The following is a 21688-nucleotide window of genomic DNA, read 5'->3' as shown; positions in this document are numbered from 1 at the left end:
CAGAGAGTTGGTCAGGCAAACTCGGTGGGACCGAAACGTTACGAAAGGGAAACAGAGAGTTTGCATTGCGAACTTGGTGGGACCGATTGCTCATCTCGGTTGGACCGAAACGTTACGAAGGTAAGACCGAAATCCCTATCGGGGTAAGACCGAAATCCCTATCGGTGAGACCGAAGTGACTAGGGTTTGTGGCAGTGGCTATGTCAAGAGAACTCGGTGGCGCCAGATAGATGTTTCGGTGGGGCCGATTTTGACTTTTGGTTTGGGACATATGTGGATATAAGAAAGTAGTTGAGGGTTTTTGAAGCATATCACTAAGCATTTTGAACAAGCAACCCATTAAGCAACACCTCGTCCCCTTTTAATAGTATTGGCTTTTCATATGGATTCAATGTGATCTTGGATCACTGAAAGTAAATGTAGAGTCTTGAGCTTGAGCCAATCTTTTGTCCTTAGTATTTTGAGGGGTCCACATGTCAACTCGGTGTGAAGTGACGGTGATCATCAAAGTAGATGCCCCCGAGGTAGTGAATTTGACAATGAGAGGTCTATCTACGCTTCTTTACTGCTTGAGATCGAGACACTAATGTCTTCTCGTCAGAACACGGTTAGACACTCATTAACAAATTATGCTCGTATTGAGGGTATAACTGTTGTTAGATCGGGTCCTGCAAAGACAGATGATCTTTGTAACAAAAGATGTAAGCCCGACAGTGATTGACTAGTACAAAGCTTGCCCGCAAAAAAATCCAATACAAGGGAAGATAGGCACCACGCAAAACAATAAAACAACCTATCAAGAAAGAAAGAAACAGTAAAACACCACCAGTCCACCATGAAACCACACCATGCCAAACTGAGCCAATTGTGTGAAAATTTTCTTTGCACGTGACAAGAACATCGATGATGCTTTTCTCAAAGTAATTAAAGGTAATTAGAATTCTCTGATTATTTAGCTCTTCAAAATTTTGACATGGCAGTTCTTCAAGTCTTATTGTGTTGGAAGCCTGTCTTCAAATACTCTCTCCTTAGCCTTGTCAGCCTGCAAATAGACACAATATTACTTATATATACATCATAGTTCACAGGTATGACTTCAAAGCAATATAGGAAACAAGCATCTAGGCCAATCTGATCCAATTCTTATGAAGTATTACTGGTTTCTTTCGCATAACATCAGTCACACCGATAACAACCTCCATTTTTTTCTTAACCGTCCAATTGTTGATAAATTAGTGCTGGTCAGTTCATTAATCACGCATCCATCAAAGCGGGGCGATGGCCCGTGAAAACAAAATAACATGCACCTGCGGCCTAGCAAAACTGTGAATTTAAACCAGGTATAGGTCGCTTCAGAGTTTAGACTGAATTTTCTTTTAATCACCTTCCCCCTTCTCCATCTTGGGACAACACCGGCAGAGGGGCAGAGGTCCATTGATGGATGATTGGGCAGTGACAAGAGTAAAAAAAAATGTCCCGAAGAAAATCAAACACGTTGACGTATCAATGAACTTGGAATAACATTTGATTTCCAACAGTATGCCACATATTTATTTTATTTATTGTTTATCCCAGGGTCCTGTTGTTTAGGGTTTAGATAGAGGAAGCCTCAGTTATAGCAATGAAAGATTCATGAAAAGGAGAAGCATTGGCGACATCAATGAAGTGTTATGGATAAGAAACAGACTTTAAAATGGAGAAAGAACTTACCATCTTGTCCCATTTTGTAGTGGCAGTTATCACAGATAGGAGAGTGACCTGTGTGGCTCCACCAGCTATCATGCCAATCCAAAATCCCATTCCTCGTAGTTGCATTGTAAAACCAAAAAAGAGTGCAACGGGGATCCCAACAAGATAGAATGCACCCAGGTTGACATACGCGCCTAAATGCTGCCATCCACAGCCCCGAGAAACACCTGTCACAATAAAAGCATTAAATAGGACATCACATAACTATAAACAAGGCATCACATCACAAAATCAATACAGTTCAAGATTCTGCATCATAACAAAAATCATACTGTTTTGACTCCGCACAACTTAAATGATGGATCTCTTTACATATATTGCCTCATATGAGATTATAGACTACACATTCTGTTAAGTCATACATCCTCAAATCACATTCTGTTATTTATATATATCTACCCATGATGAATTTTTGACCACACCCAAGAAATTAATTTCCATTAACCTTATTGCATTAATGATGACCAACAACACCACTGCCCTTGCAATGAAAATGAGTACATAACAAGTACACAATTTCCATAGAGCCCTTCATCTAGTGCCGACAATTTATCCACCACTGATCTTCGACATATGGGTGTAAAGATAATAGAGATGAGGCTTGGAGCGCGAGGGGATCATGTCGAAGGCTATAGAGACAATAGTTATCCATGTTCAGGCCCACAAGATGGGTAATAGCCCAATGTCAAGCTTATATTTATGGTGTATTGATATGAAGAGCAAAATACAAGAGCTAGATTCGATCTATGGGCTAGATCTTAAGCTTGGTGAAGATGCTTCTGTCTAGGACTTTGCAATCTGAATCGGCTTAAATCTTTGGCGGTGACTTCTTGGTCTTTATATAGGGGGCACCATCTTGATTGGCAAGTCTTGTATCTCCGACATGATATGATCTGGCAGCGCTGCCTAGGTAAAATCTTCTAGATAAATTAAGATCCTGGACTTCCTACATCACCATTGATTATCACTCCAAGTACCTACTGCATACCTACGTGCAGGCCCCCGAACCCTAGGCACTTATAGGTTGATTCAGTCATCATCATACGTCGATACGGTATACATTCTGGTAGTTTAGCACTACTTATCGACATCTAGTTTAATTTATGATGCTACTGACAGTATGTAATGCGAAAGACATGGATACCTGAAAGGACTCCTTGGAAGCTGTCTGTAATGACTGAAATGGAAAGTACGGGTACCATTCTGGTGACATAATCTACAACCTCCTCCTCGTTGCTGAATGCAATTCCAATGAAGTGGCGCAGGGCTAGAAGAGTTGTGCTCACCAGGACTGCTGAACAAACTACAATCGACAAAGCAACACCTACCACCAAGCGAGCACCTTCTGGGTTGCCAGCACCTAGTTCATTTGAGACGCGCACACTGGGACATGGATATGACATATGTTAGCTTGTTAAATTCGGTAGAAACAGGTATAACTGACGATAGAAATAAATGCGCTAGCCGACCTTGCAGCTGTTCCAATACCGTAAGGAAGATTGTACAACAGCACCACTGTAGATATGCTGTTCAAAAGGACATCAATTTGGTAAATGTCATAGCACATGATGCAAGAATATCTTATTTAAAGTTCTACTGATGCATACCATATAGAAAGCACAGAAGTTTCAAGTGCTGGATTTGGTAAGATCCCAGAAAGCAGAACAAGCAGCTCGTAAGACCACCATTCAAGGCTGTGGTCAAGGAAAGTGAGATTAATATCTGGAGGGGAGAGGATGCCAAACTGGAACCTTAACTGAGGTAAGATTATGCAAGAAAATTGAGGTTCAGGAATTTCTTAACTAGACGTAATATATGTATAGAGCTTATCTACTTCGCTGTAAGAGGGAAGGAAGCATATGTCCAGTGGTATTGCGAGTGAATAATCAGTACTATGTTCATACCAAGTGGCCAAGATAACTCCTTCCTTCATCTGGCAAGTACTACCTCTGTTTCTAAATATAAGACGTTTTGGCAGTTTAAATTGAACTACCAAAACGTCTTACATTTAGGAACAGAGGGTGTATTAAATATGCGATTTGATTCTTTGGTGAGATAGTGTAGCACACAGTAGAATTTTTGTTAAACTTAATATGAATTTAAACAAGAGAGAAACATCATTCTTTATAGTACACGGCCTAGTTCTAAACTTCTCATGACAAGGGATGGAGACTATTTTTGTTAAAACTTGTCAACTTTTTACATTTTACAACAACAAAGCCTTTCAGTCCCAAACAGTTGGGATAGGCTCAAGTTTTTGCATTTTAAATACTATAAATTCATCTTTTGCATGAGAGGCAGATGCACAAAACAACTGTATATATGTTTTTTTTGCAATAGTTGTTATCGAATCATGTTGGCCAATTTGTTCACTGGTGTCTAAAGATAATTCCTCACTGGATTACAAATCCTACTTGGACGGAGTCATGCCCCATGAAAGTGCACATATTTTTGAAATTTTGAAAATACCATTTGAAAAGCACAAGACACACTGTATAAAATTCTCAAAATAACAGATAGTGTCACTAGGGAAGAGTGAATATTCTATCTTGCAAGGTTTCAACTTCAAATACAACTCTGTTTGCGAAATACAGCAAAGACAAGAATCACTGCAAACAATGCCAAAACTTAGTTTTACTGATTCACAGTCGTTTGTCATTTTTGTATGTTGCAAAGGACATTGGAAGCGAAGTTGAAATTTGCATGGAAGTACAACACACACACTTTAACTACAACAACTTAAAAAGTTCCTCATGTGCTTTTGAACAGTGTTATCATATTTGCAGAAAGATGCCCATTTTCACAGGATATGTGTGTGTAGTCAGATAAGTGGGCAGCAAATACTAATTACTCATATTCCTTTTCCAGTTTTATTAGAACTAGAAATTAAATCTTTATAAATAGAAGAAGTACAGTCAACAGGCTCATCCAGAGCATGGTGGCCCAACAACATCGAATAAAAACCCCATTGTCATAGGATATGTGCTTCAGTGCTTGTAGTCAGACAAGTAGGCTGCAAAAGTTGGCACAATCCTTTTTTTTTCTTCGGGAAAACGCAAAGGGACCTTGCGTTTCTTTTCATTGAAGAGGTAGGGAGTCAGTCTATATAAACCAAAAAAGTTTAGCCCACAGGCTCATCCAGAGAATGGCAGCTAAATCTCATTGAACAGAAGGTACAGACAATTAGGGTCACGTGTATGGGTTAGAGCCTAGCGTTTCATAATAATCATTAGATTTTTAATGTGGAAACCCGCGTTATGAATAGTCATGAGGTCACAAATTGAGAACCCTTTCTTAATACTGTGCGAGTGCAAATGTTTCATGAAAACAAATACTCACTGTTGAGAAAATTGGAATGACAACGAATCATTTGTTGTTATGCAATATTTCACAATACTATCTAAAAAATGGTCGCAGCTTTCATCAAATTGTAACATGCAGGTATATAAGAGCTCTTAAAACACAAAATCAACATTTTTCTTCAAACAAAATACATAATTTGGAGATTTAATATTGCATATTATGGTTCCTCTATTTGTAATACACATTCTTCTAGTTTTCTTACTTCTCCTTTCCATACATACCGTCTTACAATTTTGTAGTGGGGCTACCTCCCCAGTGCATGTTCATCGGATAAAAATCTAGTGAACATCCCTTTACATACTAGTAGTTCATTTCTTCCTTTCTTTATTTCTTCATTCTCTACACTACATTTTTATTGAAGTTTTTTCTACTGTCATTTTGTAGTTTTTTCTTGCTTAGAACAAATAAGAGAAATTCAGTATACTCCTCCGAAAGTATTGCAGCCTAGCTTTGCTACAAATGCAAATTATGCTCAAACAACCAACTACTTGTTCAGGTACATTGCCCGGTGCACTACATCGAGTGGCAACTAATATATGGGGAGCTATCCCGCTAGCAGGAAGCTATTTCCCCATGGTGAAAACAGACTTCAATTTTGACACTCCATTTGAGAGCAGTAACTTCATGAATTTTGAAATCGGTTTTAAAAGGCCGACACATCATGAATTTTTGAAGATACTTCCTCCGTCCCATAATATAAGACGTTTCTGCAAGCTGTTTTAGCTTGCAAAAACATCTCATATTCTGAGACAAAGGGAGTAGCTTTTTCTAGCCAATAAACCTAGTACGGGAGAGTGTTACGACAGGAAAAAACAAAAATAGTAGGTGCGAAAAAACATAAGTAGAAAGACATCCAAAATAGAAATCATCTCCTGAGAGTTTACGAAGTGCACATGCAAAAAGGTTCTGTGGCGCATTTACAGTTTCCCACGACGAACCATTAATAACTTTACCCAATAATACAAATAAAATACCCAGATTTATCACATAGAGATAACACTAGTATTATCAATCATCACTTCATTATAATTATAATCTTAACAATTTGGCTAACAATGCCAAAAGGTGTGTACTGGAAGACCATGTCAATGTCCACATGGACAAGTAAAACAGAATGAAGAGTACGTTAGCATACATGAGTATTGCTGTATTGGATAATATTTGGGTGGACAAAGTATGGGAAACACTCGTCAAACTAACAAGGCATCATATTAACGTTCATGCTAGAGTCTAAAGCAACATCAATATGGAAACATGTTCAGATGACATTTACTTACCAAATCATAAGAGCCGACGGTACAGCCAAACTCATGAAACTGCCAATTCCTTTAAAAGCTTCCCACGTGAGTGGAGCACGTGTTTTCTCACAAGAAGGTGAGAACTTGATGTAAAGACCAAGAACAATCACTTCAACCCAATCGCAGATGCTGACGGATAAAGCAGCTCCAGCATTACCCATACCAACTTTATAAACCAGGAACCAACACAGAGGAATAAATACAGCGAGTGTGATCATGGAGCTAAGAACCATAGGAAAGATGAGGCTCTGACACTGCAGAAACTTTGAAAAGCATTGAGCAACACTGAAGGCAAATAAACCAGGGATAAGCCACAATGCATATTTCCCAGCCTCATTTGCAATTTCTGGTTGCTGACCTATGAGAGGAAGTACTTCCGGAATGAAAACCCATACAATGGCGATGGGCACACTCACAATAAGAAGTACAATGATGGACCTGTAGGTATATAAGGATAATTTATGATACTGTTCTGCTCCATAGGCCTGCCCACAAATAGTTTCCAATGCGCATGCCAGTCCTATCTAAAAGGAAACTGCATCAGTAATGAATTGACGAATCATATACATACTGTTCAGGAATAAACGGAAGAGGAACTAGGATGAACTGAAGAGATATGCTGAAAGAATGGCAGGAATAACAATGATGCTTGTGCAAGGCGGGCAACAATTGCTGATTACAAGAATATGAAAGTTTTAATACAAGATATCAGGGTTTACATGGTTTAAACTAACACCTACGCCAAGATTATTCTAACTTAATTAAGATCTATATTTATAAGTGCAGGAAGACTGGGATAGTCAACAGGATAGAGATTTGGGTCCAAGTATCACTGCATATAGTGTGAACATCATGTTTACTAGTTAGATCTGATCATTGCATTGCAACAATCCTAGATGCGGAACCGCCTCGTAACAGAAAATCGGTGGAACCACATCGTGTCATGGCCTGCAGCTCTCACTGCGCTGTTTTCCCCGCAAAAACGGTCACGCCGGAGATGTCCCATTTCCATGACCAAGAATCAGGTGTTCCAGGGCGGTGGTATTCACATCCTGGATCAGCTCGAATATTTGCACTGCTTGAGTGTACATAACATAGAGATGGGGGCTTAATGTCTCTAATCCATCTTTGCATCAGCTAGACCTTCAGTGACATGTTTGAGGCCAATATATATACTGTCATGGTACATAAAACCTCTAGTTACATTGATGAAATCACTACGCATAAGATAAAGCATTGGACCAAGTGAGCTGAAAGTATCAATATACTATGAATTTATAATTTTTCACAAACTACCATTTGTCTCTCGTATCCTGTGAGCAACTAGACTAGGACAATACTACAACTAACCTATACTGTTTGAGGCCTCCTATGAGATGATGTAACTGGCTGTGTTTAAAACTAGTTAGGGAACTCTTGGGATATACTGTTGTGCAGCTTTGTATTCTACTTGCTTCTGTTTGGCCATCTTCTGATGAAGTTACACTTAGCTGTCGTGATTTACTCCCTCCGTAAAGAAATATAAGAGTGTTTAGATCACTAAAGTAGTGACCTAAACGCTATTTCTTTACAGAGGGAGTACATATGTTGGAGACTGGGTTTTCAATTAAGGGAAAGTACCAACTTATAACCAGACTAAAAATATGAGAATGGAACTGGCAAATCTCTCTCACCCGATTGAATCAAGATGACTCAGATTAACCTCAAAAGAGGCGCCCTGACTAACCCAATTTGCGCTTAACAGCCTTTGACTTTATAGTGATATCGGTAACCCACATTGATCTACACCATCAAAATTCTGATACAAGTTTGTGCGCTTATAAGCTTATTATCCTCTTATGACGGTAGTTTTACCAGATATTCTTGCTGAAAACTGAAGTCCAACCAAAGCGAATAGGACACATGGAAGTAATCTAAACTCCAGTGTGGCTTTACCCTATGAGAAGCAACACAAACAAATAAACCGTGTTTAGAAAGAGTATTATTTGAATTTGAAAGGTGAACCTGAAGCCTCCTTATTATTAGGACTGGTACAAACAAATGAGCTTTAGTAAGTCAGTAGTACTGATATAATCGTCATGTTGAAGAGACAAAACAGAGCACTGATAGTTGCACTATATATTGCAACCAACGACGCAAGTTCAAAATTGAAGCCCAAAGCACAAACAAACAAAAGGTGGCTTTTCAAAATTAGCATACAAATTCACGAGCTTTTCATGTCACTGGTACGCATGTTTGACTTCCGGTCATCAACCACCCCGGCGTAAGCATTCGTACAAGCATCTCGTGGGTACCAAGTGTATACCAAGATAAGAAAAGTCATCTCCCATTCACCCGTGGCGACTCACGACTAGCACGCACAATCTCATGATGCAAAAAATGTGGAAGGTAGAGCAAACGGGGGGGGGGGGGGGGGGGGGGGGGGGGGGGGTTGGTGGGAGCGAGCTCACGAGGACGCTGAAGCCAGAGACGTTGGTGAGGGAGTTGGCGATGGCGGCGCCAGCGAGCGCGACCTCGCCGAGGTGCCCCACCATGACGGTGGAGATGAGCTGCATCAACAGCTGCAGCAGCGCCACCGCGATCATCGGCGCAGCCAGCGCGGCCAGCCGGCCGGACTCCTCCGCCGCTTCCCTCCACCACGGCCGCTTGCCTCCCGCCTCATCGGGCACCCCCTTGTGCTCGTTCCCCCTGCTGGGCAGCAGCGGCGCCTCGGACGAAGAGTCCATGGATGCCCGCCCCCGGACCACGCGAAGGGAGGTGGGTGTGGAAATGGAATGGGAAGAGGACCGGGGTTCGAGGACTCATCTCCTACAAGAATATCTCCTCTTATAAGAGTGAAAGACATGGTTGGCTTCTACTAATTCCCATGTGTTCTCGTTTTTTTGAAATGGAATGAGAAGCCGCCGTGGGTCAGGGTCAGGGCAGGTAGGATTGGGAGGCGGATGCTCCATCACGCCATTTGTCTTTTTTTATTTTTTGAGAATTACCTACAGAGGCACAGTGCATCGTACAGAGAGGTAGGTACGCCACGAGGAGACGTCCTCCTTGTCACCCGTATCAACAAAACGGTGTGACCAAAGATCCAAGTCTGCTACTAGGTTCCTAATAGTTATTACAGAACATTGATCAACATTTCTAAAGAGCATATCATTTCTCGCGGCCCATATGAAGGAGAATAGCGCAAGAAGGACGAAGGGCCATGCGTTCTTGGGCAGGTGGTGAGGTAGTGGGATGTCCCAAAGTTCATTGAGGTCTTCATCTTGAGGCAGAATGCCAACTCTCTGCCAGATTCTGTTGGCGAGGGGGCAAGAGATGAAGAGGTGAATGGAATCCTCCGGTAGCGTGGCACATCATGTGCATAAGTCTGAGGGGATTATGTTCTTGTGAGCAAGATTCACGGTGGTGTTCAGGCGATCCTTAAAGAGTAGCCAAGCGAAGATCTTGATCTTGCGTGGAGCCTTGGTGTTCCAGATGAGAGGAGCGATGAGGTCCGTTTCTGGCCTTGCCATAATGGTGATGTAAGCTTGCTTGGTGGAGAAGTCATGACCCTTAAGGAGGAACCGTTGATCTTCCTCTGTCAAAGGCGCGAAGTTCTGCAAAACAGCCAAAAGCGAAACCAGCTTTGTTTCTGCTGTGAGAGACGATTACGGAGGTTTGTTTCGAGACCGAAACGCAAGATGTTAGCCACTTTAACCAGCTGTAGTGTTGAGTGTGAGAAGAGGTGTGGGTAGGTGGTAGCTAGGGGTTTTGGGGTGAGCCAGGTGTCTAACCAGAAGTAAGTGTGTGTTCCACTGTTTGTTAAAACGAAGGAAATTGACTGTAAGGTTGGGATTTGTTGAGCAATCGTGCGGCATAGGAAAGAGGTTTGGGGGCCCGAGGAGACTAGGGCATTGGGGTGTTGAAGCTCTAGCCAATCGAGCCACGTTGATGGTGTGGGTGAGAGGGCTTTGACCGCAAACTTCATTAGGAGGCAATTATTTTGAACCTGTAGATTTTTCAGCCCTAACCCATCGAATTTTTTTGGCGTGCAAACGTTTTTCCACGCAATCAGGCATTTGGCACCCGAGCAGGCATCCTCACCAGCCCAGAAAAAGGATCTTCTCAGGGAATCAATGATTTTTAGGGTTTTTTTATGCGAAAGACAGACATAAAGTATGTAAGCAAGGAGTCAAGAACGGCCGAGATGAGGATGAGTCGATCGCCTCTGTCTAGGAGCTTGGCATGCCAACCAGTGAGAAGTTTTCGAGATCGTTCGATTAACGGGGCGAAGGCAGTGGATGGAGGCTTGGTCGGAGCGAGGGGAGTCCAAGATAGGTTTGAGGAAGGGGGCACGCAAGCAATCCATGGCGAGGGCCGTGTTGGCAGCTAGGTTTTCATTGACGTGCAGGGTTGCTAGGGTTGTTTTGGAGAAGTTTATGGTGAGGCCAGTAGCTTGAGCAAAGTTCTGAAGGATTTTTTTGAGTGTGGCAGCAGCGGCGGGAGATGCGGCTGCGATGATCAATGTATCGTCTGCGTATTGGAGGATGGTAGGGGGCAGGTGGGTAAAGATGGGGTGATGGAGATCGGGATCGGTGCTCTGTAGGATAAGTTGCTAGGGTAGATCGACTACAGTTAGGAAGAGGTAGGGGGAGGCCGGGTCACCCTGACGCAGGCCATTCTTGCATGGGATCCAACGACCTGGAATGCCGTTTAGGAGGATGGCAGTCTTGCCAGTATGGAGGATATTCTGAATCCAACCACGAAAAGTTTGGGAGAAGCCACGGACAGCCAGGATTTTGTCTAGGGCGTTCCAGGCGACCGAATCAAATGCCTTTCTGAAGTCAAGTTTGAAGATCATGGTTGGGCGTTTGCGAGAGTGACAAGAGCTGATAAGATCTGCTGCAAAGACGTAGTTTTCAGCAATGTTCCTACCGGTGATGAAGCCAGTCTGATTACCATGGACGAGCTGAGGGATGAAGGGTTTGAGGCGCGAAGTTAGAACCTTGGCAACATCTTTGACCGGGCAGTTTTGCAAGGAAATTGGTCTGAAGGCGTCAGGTGAAGGTGAGGAGGCAGATTTTGGAAGGAGAGCAATATGGGCACGGTTTAGACGCTCTGTGTCTGCCATACCTTGGTGAAATTGTGCGAAGAAGGAGAGTATTACCTGCTTGATAGAGGGCCAGAAGGTTTTATAGAAGGATGGGCCGAAACCATCGGGGCCGGGGCTTGCTTGTGGGTTCATTTGGAAGAATGCTAGTTTGATCTCATCTTCGGTGAAATGTGCGTCAAGGGCATGAAGACCAGGTACGGGGTGGGGGTAGATCGACGCGAGATCAAAAGGCCAAGTCGTGGAGACAGTAGAGCCGATGAGCGTGACGAAAAATTCTCGCAGGATGTCAGCTTTTTGGTGATGCGAGGTAAAAACCGAGCCGTCTCGAGTGAGGGAGAAGATTTTGTTTTTTCTAAGCCGTTGTGAGGTGGACATGTGGAAGAACTTGGAGTTTTCACTGCCATGAATTGCTCGGGACACTTTGGCACGCCATTTCCAGTAGGACATTTTTTCTAGAATGGTGCTTTTTAAGAGAGAAACGATGATCTTACATGTGAGTTGTTCTCGCGGGGAGAGAGGCCTAGATTCTTCTACGTGGTCGAGAGCAGAGATGGCAAATTTGCAGCGAGATTCGCGGAGGGGGCGGGAAGGCGCAAGCGGGCCCATTTTTTAAGCACGGCCCGGGTTTGCTTGAGCAGTGTGGCGAGGGAGGTGGCAGAGTTGGGCGGTGAAGTGGGCCGATGTGAGGCCCAAACCGAGGAGATGATATCTCGGCAGGGCTGCAAATTGGCCCAAGCAGATTCGAATTTAAAGAAGTTTGAGCGCGAGATTGTTGTGGTGACGTGGATGATGAGGGGGACGTGATCAGACGTGAAACGCGTGAGGGATGTGAGTGAGGAGTTGGGGAAGGCATCAGCCCAGGCTAAGTTGAAGAAGGCGCGGTCGATGCGTTCTAGGGTGGGTGTGGTTCTGTTGTTAGACCAAGTGAATTGGCGGTCTAGAAGTGGTAACTCGATGAGGGCAAGTGTATCAATTGTTTGGTTGAAAGCATTGGCCTCGGTGTGTCTAAAAGCATCATTGTTTTGTCTGAGGGAAATCATAGGAGGTTGAAGTCACCGACGAGTAGCCAGGGCGAAACATCTGGTTGGGCGATAGCTAATAGTTCATCGAAGAACTGTTGCTTGAGAGCGCGTGAGGAGGGGCGTAGATGTTGGTGATGGCTATGTTACGGTCAGTAGTCGTTGATCGCAGTATCAGAGTTGAGGAAAAAGAGAGGTGAGAGAAGGAGATCACTTGAAACATGGTGGAGTTAACGGCAGAGATGGTGCCACCTGCAGTTCCTACAGCAGGTAAGGTAAAAACTTGATCAAGCTGACGGGGCATGAATGAGCTTAGTTTTGGATCCGGTAGCGTGACACGTTTGGATTCTTGTAGTAGGGCCATATGTGGATTGATTGAGATTAGTTCAGAGAGGACGTTGGAGCATTTATCCTGGTCACCAAGTCCATGTACATTCCATGAACATATAGAGAAGGTTGCATTACTCATGAGAAAGTTGCGTACAACAGGGTTTTAAGACCGAACTACAACAGTTACACGGTAGCAAAAGGTACACCGCATCAGTAGAACAATACATGGTCGGACGATCACACTCGAGGGGCCAAAAGTACAGAGACAGTTGAAAGATCGTGGATGCCGCCTAGAGGGGGGGTGAATAGGCGCTTTAAAATAATTACGGTTGAGGCTTGAACAAATGCGGAATAAACCTAGCGGTTAATTTGTCAAGCACAAAACCTACAACAACTAGGCTCACCTATGTGCACCAACAACTTATGCTAAGCAAGAAAAACTACTTAGGTGATATCAAGATATATGACAAGAAACAATATGGCTATCACAAAGTAAAGTGCATAAGTAAAGGGCTAGGGTAAGAGATAACTGAGGCACGCAGAGACGATGATGTATCACGAAGTTCACACCCTTGTGGATGCTAATCTCCGTTTGGAGCGGTGTGGAGGCACAATGCTCCCCAAGAAGCCACTAGGGCCACCGTAATCTCCTCACGCCTTCGCACAATGCAAGATGCCGTGATTCCACTAAGGGACCCTTGAGGGCGGTCACCGAACCCGTACGAATGGCAACCCTTGGGGGCGGTCAACGAACCCATACACTTTGGCAACCCTTGGGGGCGGTCATCGGAACCCGTCAAATTGCTCGGGGCGATCTCCACAACCTAATTGGAGATCCCGACGCTTGCCCGGAGCTTTACACCACAATGATTGAGCTCCGAACACCACCAACCGTCTAGGGCGCCCAAGCACCCAAGAGGAACAAGCTCAAGGGTACCAAGCACCCAAGAGTAATAAGCTTCTCAACTTGTAACTTCCACGTATCACCGTGGAGAACTCAAACCGATGCACCAAATGCAATGGCAAGGGCACACGGAGTGCCCAAGTCCTTCTCTCTCAAATCCCACCGAAGCAACTAATGCTAGGGAGGAAAATGAGAGGAAGAACAAGAAGGAGAACACCAAGAACTCCAAGATCTAGATCCAATGGGTTCCCCTCACATAGAGGAGAAAGTGATTGGTGGAAATGTGGATCTAGATCTCCTCTCTCTTTTCCCTCAAAAACTAGCAAGAATCCATGGAGGGATTGAGAGTTAGCAAGCTCGAAGAAGGTCAACAATGGGGGAAGAACACGAGCTCAAAGGATAAGGTTCATTAGGGAAGAAGACCCCCTTTTATAGGTGGGGAAAAATCCAACCGTTACGGTCACAGCCCGCACCGAGCGGTACTACCGCTAGGGCGGTAGTAGCCCTTTGAAACACAACAGCGAGGAGGCAAAAAAGTCAGAAGAACCGTCGGAGCGGTAGTACCGCTTGACCTCACGGTACTACCGCTAGGGGTAGCGGTACTACTGCTAAGGGTAGCGGTACTACTACTTTCGAGCGGTACTAAAAAATTACATCCGTGCCTACCACCGCTGGACTTGTGACGAGTTTTTCGTCCCGAGCGGAAGTAGCCACGGAAGTAGCCGCGGTAGTACTGCTCCAAGCGGTAGTACCGCTCCCAAGAGCGGTAGTAAAAAATTACATCCGCTCCTGTCCGTGGTAGTACCGCTGCAGCCTTTTCAGAACACCAAAACTGACACAACTTCTGCAAACGGACTCCGAATTCGACGAAACCAAGTTTGTTGGAAAGCTAGCGACAAGGGCTAACACAATCTTGATAGAAATACCAATAAGAAGCAAATGAGAAAAGGCCCAAAATAAAATGGTGAGAACCCTTCCTCGGATAAGACCGGTAAAACCTCCAACATCGAAAACATCATAGAAGACGCATGCAAACTCCATTTTCGATGAACTCAAGCTTGTCATCAAGATGACCATAAGCTCTAAGACTCACAAAGAGAACCAAACAAGAACCAAGAAACATGATGCAAGGATGCAATGGTTTGAGCTCTCGATGAATGATACGATCAAGCTACTCACTTGAGAGCCCCCCTTGATAGTACGGCTATCGATCCTATAACCCGGTCTCCCAACTACCACCATGAGACCGGTAAAATAGAAAACCTATCAAGGGCAAACCTTTTGCACATGGTCCACTTGAGCTAGATGATGACGATCTTGACTCCCTCAAGTTGGACCACCTTTCTTGATTGCGTTGGCTCGATGAAGACTAGATGATTACTCCCCCATAGTCCACTATGGGTGAGCCACTCTTCGGCACATCTTCACAAGTCCATTGTCACCACAATGGACGGCAAGCTTCAAGCACTTGATCTCTTCGTGATGCTCCACTTGAACTTGCACACGGCAATCTTGATGACGATCACCACTTGATGTCATCCTCTCCATGGGTTGAGTGATATCTTCCTCTTGACGCAAGCCCATGAACACGTACCTAACCCCACATAGAACTCTCACATAGACCATGGGTTAGTACGCAAAGCACAATGGACAATGCTTACCATACCATGGGATCACTTGATCCCTCTCGGTACATCTTCTATGCTTTGTGAGTTGATCAACTTGATTCACTCTTGACTTAGTCTTGATCAACCTAGAATCTTTCCAACTCTCTTCATTTGGATGATGTCTTGAAGGTAAACATGAATGATCACACAATCTTCTTCTTCAATACATGCTTGCAATAAGCTCAACTCTCACATGACCAATTTTTGGATAATTCCTTAATAGCACCTTGGTCAACACAAACTCTCCTTGAAACCAACACATGTACTCCAAGAAAAGCCTATGGACAAAACCTTCAAATATAACTCAAGGCAACCATTAGTCCATAGAGATTGTCGTCAATTACCAAAACCAAACATGGGGGCACCACATGTTCTTTCAACAGTACTAGCGAGAGTAAGGCGCGGGCAACTGGCGGTGGCGTGGGGTCGCCCCCCACAGAGCAAAGCAGAGCTGGCGTGCTGATCATGGAGAATATTCAGCACCGGAGGCCGAGTCATCAGCTTCGAGGATGGCGTCAACCTGGCCATCATCCGCCCCGCAAAGCAGGGCGATGGCAGCGAGATCTTCAGCTGAGGCCGGAGGACGATCGGAGACGTCAAGGTGAGCCTCATGGATGGCGCGGTCGATAGCCGTGCCCACGTCCGCAGCAGATAGGCGGGCTGCCTTGGCCTTGACCGCCTTGGCGAGCATAGGCGAGTATCGGGCCTCCTTGCCAGCGAGCCGTGCGCTGCGGCGCAGCTTGTCCTTGGAGCAGGACTAGTCACGGGCCGTCTTACGGCGTTCCTTACGAATGGTACACTCATGGGTGTCCAGATCATGGAGAGGCAGCGCTGCATCAGGTTTGTCATGGGTCAGGGCAGTTGTGGTAGTATGTAGAGGAAGCGATTGAGCAGGAACCGGGGAAGTGAGACTTTACCAGCAGTACGGTACGATTCGCCGGCCGAAAAGGTAAAGTTGGGGACGATTGCCGTGTCAGGAGCCTCCGACACGACCGCCGTAAAGGCAGAGGTGTCAGAGGGAGTGAGCAGGCGAACAGGCGGAGCAGCGTCCGCATGGAGCGAAGGCGGTGATGGCGGGGCCACAGCCCCGACCAGCGGCGAAGGCCGGATGACAAGAGGGCCCGAGGAGCCCCCCACGAGTGCATGCACCACGTCCATGGACCTTGGCAGGTCTGCATGCAGGAGCGGGGCAAGCATGTCCTCAGAGCCGACAGATTCGTCGTCGAAGATGACAAGGGGCTGGTGCACGGAACCAGGTGGAGGCGAAGGAAGGAGAAGGGCTGATGCATTGCTGCCATGGCCAGATGAGGCCGGGACCATAGGTGCGGCTCCACGGACAGCCACAGGGCATGTCCCACCGTACGTGGGGTCGGCGCGCCAGCCAGCACGAATGGCAGAGATGACTGGGGTGAGTTGTTCTGGGGAGGCGGGCCGTGGGGAGCCACGCTGAGAGAGAGGGGCGGAGTCTCCGTCAGAAGAGTCGCCACCGAAAGGATTGGCGCCATCACCGTGGTGCCAGTGTGAGATTTCCACTACTTTAGCTATCTTGATTTCGTTGATGGGAGGGAGCTGGATGGCAATGCCGGGCGGGGCTGGCTTGCCGGACTGGAGCAGGACCAAGGCGCGAACAGATGTGTAATCAATGCCATGCAGGCAGAAGTCATCAACGGCACGTACGTCGCCGAGGAAAGCCAAGGCGAAGCGAATGTCGTCGTTGTGCCAAAGTTCGTGCGGGAACTCGGATACCTCGATTTCGGCGAGGTCAGTGAAGATGGCAATGGAGCGGTCGACGTGCTCGACCGGCTCGATGGTGATGGAGTTACCTTCAAAATCTATATGGTTGTGGCGTACGACATCATTGCGGGCAGAGGGGGTGTGGAAGGTGAGGCAAGCAACCCCACGCCATGAGCCACCCATAATGAAGGCGGGGTTGCCGCACGTAAGCTGGATAGCACGGCGGATGAGTGGAGCGGGGTTGGGGTCAGGTGTTCGGAGGTGGGCAAAGGCGAAACGGCATGGGCAGTGCACTAGGCAAGGTGGCGCGGCGACGAGAGGCATGTCTCCATAGGGAGGCAGCGGCCCAGCGTCATGGAAAGGGCGAGGCAACTCATCATCAGAGTCGGATTCAGATACATAGGATGCAGCTGTGGTGTGCTAGGAGGCAATGAACACGTCGGCGAGGCGATCTCTCAGCTTCTGGGTGTCGAAGGGGGAGGAGTGTGTGTGCATGGGATCGTGGGGTGGGGTGGTGGGAGTGGGGGAAGGTGCTGAGGAGCATGGCGGCGAGTTGGGAGGGAGTGGGACGCCATTGGCGCCAACAGGGACGCCGTGGAGGATGAAGGGGGACGACACACATACAGCGGGGAATGGCTCGGAGAGGATGACGGGGATCTGTCCGATCATGAGGGTGCGTGGATCGGCGTCCACAGCGGACGATGAGCTGCCGGGCTCATACTGCGGAGGCAGAAGGCTGGATTAGGGACAAAATTAAAAGTATCTGGGAGGGGAGGGAAGAAGGGCCAGATCCTGCGGTACCTGCAATCGCGGCTACGGTGGCCGTTCCGCCAGCAGCGGGCGCAGCGGACGGGATCACAGCAGAGCTCGACACAGTGGTCTAGGGCCAGGCAGCGGAAGCAGCGGCGACTCCTTTTGGCGGATGGAGGTGGGAGGGAGTGAGGATGAGGAGGGATGAGCCGTCGTGGAGATATATAGGGGGGACGGGGCAGCGACTCACTGTGCCTATGTGGACCGGAGAGCAGCACGTCTCGATATGTGGGCGTCGTGGAGCGGTTGGACCGAGCATGCGTGTATCCATCGTCAGAGCGGCGAGATCATTTGCGTGTGTCAGCGATTGAGGCGACGGGGGGGGGGGGGGTGAGGCGTGGTGATGGAGGGCTTAGGTAGGGTTTAGAGGCGATGATTATGGCTAGATGCTAGTCAGGGATAGAGGGGGGTGCGGCAGAGGTGTGGTAACGCAGGCCAGCGCGTGAGGCCGCGCGAGATCGTTGGTTCCCAATGCGAGATTCTCTCCTGGCTCGGTCACCGGGGCGGCGTGTGGGGAGACAGGAGGCGGCGCGTTGGCGCCTGGATTAGACGCGCGTGGGTCAGGTGGGGTGTCCAATTTTTGCACAGACAGAGAGACCGATGGGGGGTTATTGGTTCCTGCGCGCACCTCGCCCGCATGCGCGGCATCATGTGGTAAGTACGGATCTTTTGTAGGATTTGGTCTGTCGGGGGACGCGGCGCTTTCATCATTGTGCATGCTGTGGGACCGCAATGCATGCAGAGCTGACCGGCCGTGCAGCGATGCCGTGGACACGAGGGTCGGCCGTATCGGTGCATGGAGTGGCTGGTGGTGATGGGTGTAAGGCCCAAGTATGGACCCAGGACGTGTGGGCAGCGAGGAGAAGGAGTAGGAAAAATAAGATTGTGGGTAACGGCTGCAGTGGGCAACGGCTAGATCGAGCTGGTCAAAAAGAAAAAGACGAAACCCGTCAAAGTCAAGAGGCCCCAACTTGAGAATTTCAAATTTGACTGGGCGGGAGGAGACGCCAGATTTAAAAATTAGATCATGAACCTTAATTGCGTGGAAATCTTGTTGAACGGAGTGGTTTAGGGCTGATTCCACTCGTAGTTCATTAGGTCTGACAGAGATTGGCATGAAAGTAATCCAAAACGGATGTGTATGGTGAGTGTAGTGCACATGAGGTGGAAGCTGGTTAAAGCAACTAACATTTAGCATGGGTAAAATAAACTAATACCTGGCCGTTTTCATCTCACCTTAGGCAGATCCAGAGTTGAAGGCGCTGGTGGCAGTGATGTAGAGACGACCGGCAACGAAGAGGAAGACGTAGAACCAAGCGACGGGGGCTTGGCATCAGCACGAAGAAGGCGTCGGGCACCACTCATGAGCATAGGCCAGGGGAAGCGGATCAACATGCCCCTCTTGCGGTAGTCACCCATGGAGGCGATCATTTTGGCTACTGCAGGCGATGCAACGGTGAAGGAGAAGCAGGAGTCTCCGTCGTCAGTGACATCGAATTGGAGGTAGGAGTCCCCAAACAAGTGAGCGAGGACAAGGGCCATGGTCGTGGCGTTGAGAGTGAAGGGAAATTGGATTACACGCGCGTACATTCGGCAACCATGAGGCTGACAGCATGAACGGGCGGTAACGTGGGAACGAAGTTATGACCAAGCCACAGCTTCGAACTGAAGACCCAGGTCGTCGGGGATTTGGAGCAGCTGGGAAAGTGTCATGCATGTAGCGGCAGAGCGTGGTGGAGACGGGAAGGAGGGTAGAGCCCTAGCAAAAGAGAAGGAATAATTGCGGAAGCGGAGAGTGGTTTGAGCGAGGATGATCTCCGCCACGCGCGCAAAAGTGACGTGGAAACGGAAGACCAGAGGAGAGCATTACACGACAAAGAAGTGAGCAGCAGAGCCACCCAGGACGGCCTAGAGCAGCGCAGCGACAACTATGGCGTCGAGGTGACGGTTGGAGTAGCCGAAGGCGATGTAGAGCGGTGAGGCGAGGTGGAGGGCCGGGGTGGTGATGGCAAGGCGGAGGTAGTAGGAGCAATCATCTTCAAACTCCAAGCCCATGGCGTTGCCGCAGCCTAGGAAGCAGCGGAGCGCAACCTGCCCGGCCTTGACATAAGGTAGGTCGAAGAATGGCGAAGGTGGTTGAGCCACAGATGGTATGAGCTCGTTTAGGGGGTTTGTGGAAAGAGGTAGGTCAGGTGTAGGGGTGTCCGGCAGGTTTTTGGTGGCTGGGGCGTTGCCAGAGGCCGGCGGGGTGGCCGGCAGGGAGGGCGGAGCGGGAGCGAGAGCCATTGATGTTCCAAAAAAAGAGAGTCATTTGTCTTTCAAGTCAAAACCCTAACCGGCGGCGACTCGGGACATGGATGCCGGGGCGGCGACCCCGGATGGCGGTCCGTATGGTGGCTTTCCGGCAGGTCCCACGGCGGTAGTGGTGGCTATGCTTCTTGGTTGTCTGGACGATGAGGGGTGTAGCGGTGGGTGGTTCAGGCACATTTCTATCCTTGGCAATGGTATTGCCCATATCCGGATCTGGTGGCCGTTTCTCGTCATGACTGGTTTGGGTGCCTCATGGTGACACGGGTGAGCTGCCGAGCGAAAGCGCCACGCTTTGGCGCCGACGGCAACGATGTCTGCAGGTGTCGTTATCTTCTTGAAGACGTCGTCGTGGTTCTCCTCTCCGCGGCGAGTCTCCGGGTGAAAACCTTTGTCCTTTTGGGCTCGGCAACGGCGGTGCTTGCATTCCCCTCTGGCGTTGTCGTGGAGGCTAGGTGTCCTCGGTCGTGTCGTGGCGTTGTATTCTGGTCATCCTGTGATTAGTTGTTCGGCAACGTAGTCGTGTGTGATTATGTTGGCCACTTATTTAGGGATCTGCTATATCAGAGGGCTGCCTCGCCACATTGTATTGTTCTGCTGTGTAACTTGACGATGTTGCTTTATTTATAAAGCAGGGGCGAAAACCTGTTTCGAGAGTTGTGAGCACCAAAGGCGTCTCCAGCGTCATTGTTCCCTTTTTGAAGGCACCGTCTTGGGAGATAGCTGGTGGGTATCGTTGGTTGGCGTTGGCGGCGATGGAGGTGGTCGGTGTGGCATCTACCGCGTTGACGACGGTGGGTCTTGGCTACGTGGCGTAGCGGGGTCTTGGCGATGGACATGTGTTGATGGGCACGCGAGGATGATGGCAATGTCTGGCGTCATGGTGGTGTTGACGGCAGTTCGGTCTAGCAAGGTCAATGGATCTCTTCTGAAATTAGGATGACGGAAGATGGTTGCGGCGGATTCTGGAGCGTGCGCACGATGAGAGTCTGCCATATCGGTTGATGATCTCAACTCACCGTGAACGGTTTGGTAAAGCAATTGGATTAGATGTTTGCGTTGGTGCGTTGGCAGGACACATCGTCAAGCTAGTAGGTACAGTGACATAGATTATCGAGTACTTTAAAATTATTCATGTATTTTTTGTCATATTTTATTGAATAATAATTTAATAAAGATGACTGCAGCCATCGTTTAATGCACTCGTCGTTTTTTTTTCTTTGAAAAGGGAAAAGAAATGGCTCGCGTGGAGGCGAGCTAGAGGAGGCGAGCGAGAACCCGTGGATGCGGATGGTACCACTCGCGGCAGGACTAGTCGTAGTAGCTGCTTCGATCCGGTCAGAACCCCGTGTTTAATGCGTTTAATAATTAAGAAACGTGTTTAGTGGAACGGGAAGCTACTAGTAGTCGTCGAGGCG

General features: G+C 47.5%; 1 protein-coding gene across 1 annotated transcript; it reads right to left on the bottom strand.

The window, feature by feature from the left end:
• Positions 1 to 849: 849 nt before the first annotated feature.
• LOC123052424 (protein DETOXIFICATION 12) lies at positions 850 to 9220 on the bottom strand. The gene is made up of 7 exons (XM_044475595.1): positions 8861 to 9220; positions 6390 to 6934; positions 3357 to 3443; positions 3219 to 3275; positions 2894 to 3132; positions 1711 to 1916; positions 850 to 1042 (listed from the first exon to the last, which is right to left on the bottom strand). Exons 1-7 carry the CDS (start codon positions 9134 to 9136, stop codon positions 992 to 994), a joined length of 1461 nt encoding a protein of 486 aa, XP_044331530.1. The 5' UTR covers positions 9137 to 9220; the 3' UTR covers positions 850 to 991.
• Positions 9221 to 21688: the final 12468 nt, after the last annotated feature.

Source organism: Triticum aestivum, chromosome 2D, assembly GCF_018294505.1.
Source record: "Triticum aestivum cultivar Chinese Spring chromosome 2D, IWGSC CS RefSeq v2.1, whole genome shotgun sequence".
In the NCBI taxonomy this organism is placed as follows: Eukaryota; Viridiplantae; Streptophyta; class Magnoliopsida; order Poales; family Poaceae; genus Triticum; species Triticum aestivum.
This window is presented reverse-complemented; position numbering and strand designations above follow the sequence as displayed.